Source organism: Eurypyga helias, unplaced genomic scaffold (genome assembly GCF_000690775.1).
Source record: "Eurypyga helias isolate BGI_N326 unplaced genomic scaffold, ASM69077v1 scaffold16883, whole genome shotgun sequence".
NCBI classification, from domain to species: Eukaryota; Metazoa; Chordata; class Aves; order Eurypygiformes; family Eurypygidae; genus Eurypyga; species Eurypyga helias.
Genome location: NW_010242023.1, coordinates 3552 through 9173, shown reverse-complemented (window position 1 = coordinate 9173; position 5622 = coordinate 3552). Strand labels below are relative to the sequence as shown.

Here is a 5622-nt window from a genome sequence, read left to right as displayed (position 1 = left end):
GTGCCTCTCCTGCAGTGTGCGACAGTGCGATGCACACCGGGAAAGTCCTTGTTGCAGGGTCTTTGCAGTCCTCATAGTTACTTTACAGCCTTCAGGACACTGCTGCCTTTCCTGCTATCCTAGGATTTTCAGAAACATCTATTTCATTTTATCCATTCTCTTCCTTTTTTTTTTTTTTATGGCTTCTGATTTCTTAACAGTCGTTAGTAGCTTAGAACGATTTCTGCTGGTACTTGTGGGTGATAAGTATTGCCAATGTACCTTGGAACAGCATGATTGAAGCTCCAGCTAGAGTTTCCTAACAATTTCAAAGGGAGAATATACTTCTACAGCCACAGAGTGACTGTCAGGTAGACAAATCCTAAAGACTAAAAAATATTGGAACCACACATATGCATGAGTTTCTTGCCTCAGCAAGTCTCATGAACTTACCAAAATCCATCTTGATAACATTTTATCCATCATGATAACATGTTATTTCTGCAAGCTGCTTTAAACTTTGTTGTTGCAATGTAAAAACTTTCAGCCTGAATTAATTAATTCATTCCACTGGCAACATGAGCATTTAGCTTTATTATTATTTTCATCAGTGATCTTGTTCTGTTGATTCATATCCTCTCTTAGTCTTTGCTTTACTTACAAAAACAAGCTGAGCTTTTCAGTTCTCAGAGAACAGACTTTCCTTCCCCTAGATTATCATACCTCCTCCAGCAAATGCGCAGAGGAGAGGGAAGAAAACATTTTGCGGGAAAGTAGACTTCAAAGTTCCACTAGGGCCTTTTAAAACCTGGTTTACATCCTGTGTTTGTTTTGCAGGGAGTTTCCGCAATGGACAGGAGGGAATGTGATAACCACGCTATTGATCAGAATGCAGGTCAGAGCATCATGCCAAGAAGAAACACAGGAAACCTTAGCAACTTGGTAATGTTTCTTTAAAAAAGCAGTTCATACGTCACACAGAATATTGCAATCTTTCACTCGATTTTGTCCAGAAGCACTGTTCCCCTCACAGTGGCATATCATCAATACTTCTAAAGCCTTGTCACAATATTGACATGAAGAGATAAAAAGATAAAAAGCATCTCATCCAAGTAAATCACAGTCCGTGCTGAAAGCTACACAGTTTGGGCCAGCTAAAAACCACATGAGGTTGGTTGCTAGTGGCATTTTGCAAGATGAGTAAAGGTGTGTAGAAATAATTTGGGGTTTTTATACAGGAATATAAAAATCTATCTTTTGAGGAGTCTTCATAATTGCCACATCACATTCCTTACATTTCCACACCCCATAAAAAAAGTCCAGAAAAAAAATTCACTCCAACAGCATTTACCTCTGCGACTGCTGATGCACAGAAGTAGTTCAAGCTAAAACTTTCTGTTCTAATGTCAACTGTCTCACAGGGTGTGAAATACTGAATTAGGCTTTGCATACTGTCTCTTCAAGAAACACGTATCTCTAGGTGAAATTTGTTTTAGATGTGAATCTGTAATTTATACCAACTTCCAATTCTGCAACGCATAGCTTTCACTCCACTCTTCTTCGCAGACTAGAGGACAGAAGTTACTTAGGCTATACCTTCACTATTACAAAGATATGATTTATCATCGGATAAACATGTAGTAGCTATGCAGCTAAAAAATCCTAATGAAGACCATGCCCTTTAATTTTACTGTGAGGCACTATAGGCAAGTCAGTCAGACATGTAGGAAATAGGCTATTTTGTCTCCAATTAGGATTTTACAGCAAGATAGCAGTGTACATTTTCTATTTCTCTGTTAAAACAAAACACCTGTGTGCCGTTGAAGACAAACACAGGACTTGTACCCACTTACCCTTCCATTATTTACAAGTAGTGCCTTGTTTGAATTGACTGCTTCATCAGCTTCAGTGTAATACTTGATTGTTAAGAATAAAGCCAGATAATATTGCTGAGATAGGAAGATCTCCTGTATCCTAGCAGAATACTAACTTACAACTTTCAAACTACTAATATTTGCCTTCCTCAAAACAGAGAGTGCCATTTCGCTTTCTGGAAGTCCGGACACCTGCCACATCAGTCATTCTAACGCTGAGCCATTGCAGAATTAATTCAGTTTTACTTTATATTTCACTGTAATATTAAAGGACTTATATGTTTTTTCCCTAATGTTCTCAGTTCTCCACCCCTGGACAGCTGTCTGCTGCATCAAGTACAATGTCCTGCTGTTGGTACACACATTTTCATTTTGTGTGTACACTGACCTCTTCCATGAGCTATAACTATGGGACAACCTTTACATATAATATCTCAGTGTAAAACAGTTTATAATATTACCCTAGAATTTTGTACTAGCTTAGCTCCTTCTAAAATCTGTGATAATTCTGCAGGGATCTTCTGTGAGACTAGAATCAAGCCATGCCTACTTGGCAGCAGAAAATTCAGCTTTTTAACTTGAAGTGACTGAGTTTCACAAGTTCTTACAGAAGTTAAGAGGACACTATGACATCTGCAAAGCAGAGGAAGGACTTGATGCTGGAGTTGACAGATGCGCAGCTGGTCTAACACACGGGATTCCAAACATTTCTACTCACATCCTTATTCCCCCAATTAAGTGTCGTTAAAATATCAGTGACTGAATGAAATATTTTATTGTCTCGACTCTGGATTCTGTTATTGTGCATATTATTTGGGCTGCATAATTAAGTCTGTAGCTGAAATTTGACATTTGAAATCTGTAGCTCATATAATAAGCTGTAATGGTACTTCACATAATGTAATCCATTTTCTCTTGCGGTGCAGTTAACTTCCTGGAACTAAAATCTATTTTGAAATCACCACAGGTAATGAATGATGAATGAGAAATCTATGTAAAAGTGCGTTGCTCAGCTACTGACTGTGCTGTTTGAAACATTATGTCAAGGTACATTGTCTTTAATAGTGTGTATGTCTTGTATATGGTTTCAGTGCAGTACGGTGTAAAAGCCATGATGGCAAATACTGTCATTACTGAGGTTTGTAACCTTCTCTTGAACTCACTATTTCCTTTCTGTCCCTTCCAGAATGTGGATACGCAAGTCACCAATCCACCAGAAGCAGCTGCACTTTTTAATTTACATCAAGCACACCATTTTGGTGAATTTGAACACTCTTCAGAACAACACTGCAAGCAGGACCTGTTCCCCAGGTGGCACTTGCCAGTGAAGATAGCGTCTGTGATCTCATTGTTAACATTTATTTACACGTCTATGAGAGATGTCATATATCCTTTTATAACCAGAAAGGAAAATGTTTTCTACAAAATTCCAATCCTTGTCATAAACAAAGTTTTACCAGTGGTTTCAATTACGCTTTTAGCACTAGTATATTTACCAGGAATATTAGCTGCTGGTTTCCAGCTGTACTTTGGCACCAAGTATAAAAGGTTTCCCCAGTGGCTGGATAGATGGATGTTATCAAGAAAACAATTTGGACTTCTCAGTTTCTTCTTCGCTGCCCTGCACGCCTGCTACAGCTTATGCTATCCAATGAGAAGATCATACAGATACAAGCTGCTGAACTGGGCATTCCAGCAGGTATGATGGGCGTGCAAATGCCAACCCTTCTGTATTCAAAAAATCCTTGTTTTGGTAATTCAAGCAAATTTGGATTGGGGGTTGGGGAGCCATTTCCATTGCCTTTCTTTGATTTTGAAGCAAATCCCCACAGAGCACTGTTAAAGGATGGAGCAGGACCTAGTTGTTAAAGAATGTAATATGGAGTCAAGAGTCATCACAGCAGTGCCGGTGTGTATTACATAAGTAATCTTCTTCATTTGAGATTTTTTATGTCATTGTAAAATGCACATAATTATACCTGCCTCACAGGAACATTTAAGTCTTTGGCACACTATTAGTTTAGTGTGGATTAATCTTCTCTGCACCAGTGGAACATAACTGTCTACAAAAACTGAGCACACGCCATTTATAGATAGATACTTTGTAAAGTGAATTAGCTAGCAGTGAAAGAGAGCTGAGCTAAATCACAATGATCTGTATTTGCCAGAAACTAACTTTGTGAACACTGATGGCTCCACAATTGGGATGATGCACACTAACTTGTTAAAAGATAGAATTTCGGTCATGCTTCTGAGTCATGGACAACAATTGGCTTGCAAAGCTCTCTGAGATCCTCTGTGACTAGAGAGTTCCTAACACTTGCATGTATCACCTTGAGTGCCTTGAGTATTGCAGTATAAAGGATATTCCAATATAAGGTATAGACTACAAATGTACATTTTCATTACCCTCAAAGTCTAGTCTGGAGTTTTACTAAAAGCACGGTATGATGTTAGCAGCTTCTTAAGAATTCTGTAAACAGCCAAACTACCTGTTGAAGACTCTGAAATCAGCCTTCCTGGTAATCTGACTTGAATGGATTACCAGAAATTTCCTTGAGATTCTAGTCCTTGGGATGAAGACATTATCATATTTGGGGCATATCACACCATGGTGATCACTAGCAGCATTGAAGGACTGTTGCAAGTACTCATAAATAGGGGAAACTTTGACATCAAAATTTAAATCACCACCTTTAAATCACCGCCATCATCATTAAAATCACGGCCTTTTCATCCATACAAACCATCGTATTCAGTGCAGCTGAATGTACCAAGTTGTTGTTTTTAAAGAAGTAGAGCTAAACAACTGTCCTGGCAGGATACTATCATGAAGAATGCCTGCTGATTTAGCTCCCTAAAATAGTGCTGCTAATGTATTTCCTGGTGTTATAATCTCCCAGGTATGGTATTTAGCCATAGATGGAATTTTTCTTTTTGTCACAGGATAAGATTTCTCCTGCTGTGAAGGCAGGCTAACAGACTTCAGAACCAGTCTCTCCTGGACCAAGATGCTGATGAAGTCTAAACGCTTCTCACTTAAAGCCTACCTTTGGTCTGCAGATACTAGTGGAGACTTGGTCATCAGAAGTAAATGGCAGTTACATTCAGAGACATTCAAATTAACAAAAATACTGTGTTTCTTGGCTTATTTCCTGAATGTTATGGTGAAAATAGCTGTATTTCATACAAATGGCTACATGTGCTGGTCTCTCATTTTAAATATGATTTTCTTTTGGCAGGTCAAACAAAAAAAAGAAAATGCCTGGATTGAACATGATGTTTGGAGAATGGAGATTTATGTGTCTCTAGGAATTCTGGGACTTGCTTTGCTGGCCTTGTTGGCAATAACATCAATCCCATCTGTCAGTCACTCTTTGACCTGGAGAGAGTTCCACTATATTCAGGTATGCATAAATGTCATTATTGCATGTCATTAGTCCTTATTTGTAGGACTGTATGTTACAAACTGAGACCATTAGGAGTTAGAAATATCAAAGACAGAGGATTTAGTGAAACTGACCGAAAAGTTTGTTCCATACTCTTTGCTAATTGCTTTGCAAGAAAAGTTGATTTCATTTGTTATTTTGTCAGGAGAAAAAACTGTCAGGTTCAGGGTATGAAGTGGGAAGAAAGACAACTTCAAACCACTTTTTTGCTCCTCTGATCTAGTGAGCAGCATCAATTGTCCCTTCAGGACCTATTCTTTGGTCAAAGACCTCTGATGCTGGAGGCATTTCAGTCATCTTCTGGGAATGTTATGTTTCAG

General features: G+C 38.5%; 1 protein-coding gene across 1 annotated transcript in view; it reads left to right on the top strand.

The window, feature by feature from the left end:
* Positions 1-822: 822 nt before the first annotated feature.
* Positions 823-5622, top strand: part of STEAP1 (six transmembrane epithelial antigen of the prostate 1) — a 6832-nt gene continuing 2032 nt past the window's right edge. The window contains exons 1-3 of the mRNA XM_010148951.1: positions 823-921; positions 3040-3552; positions 5096-5260. Of these exons, the coding sequence (XP_010147253.1) occupies positions 829-921; positions 3040-3552; positions 5096-5260 (771 nt within the window). The 5' untranslated portion in view covers positions 823-828. The remainder of the gene's footprint in view (positions 922-3039; positions 3553-5095; positions 5261-5622) is intronic.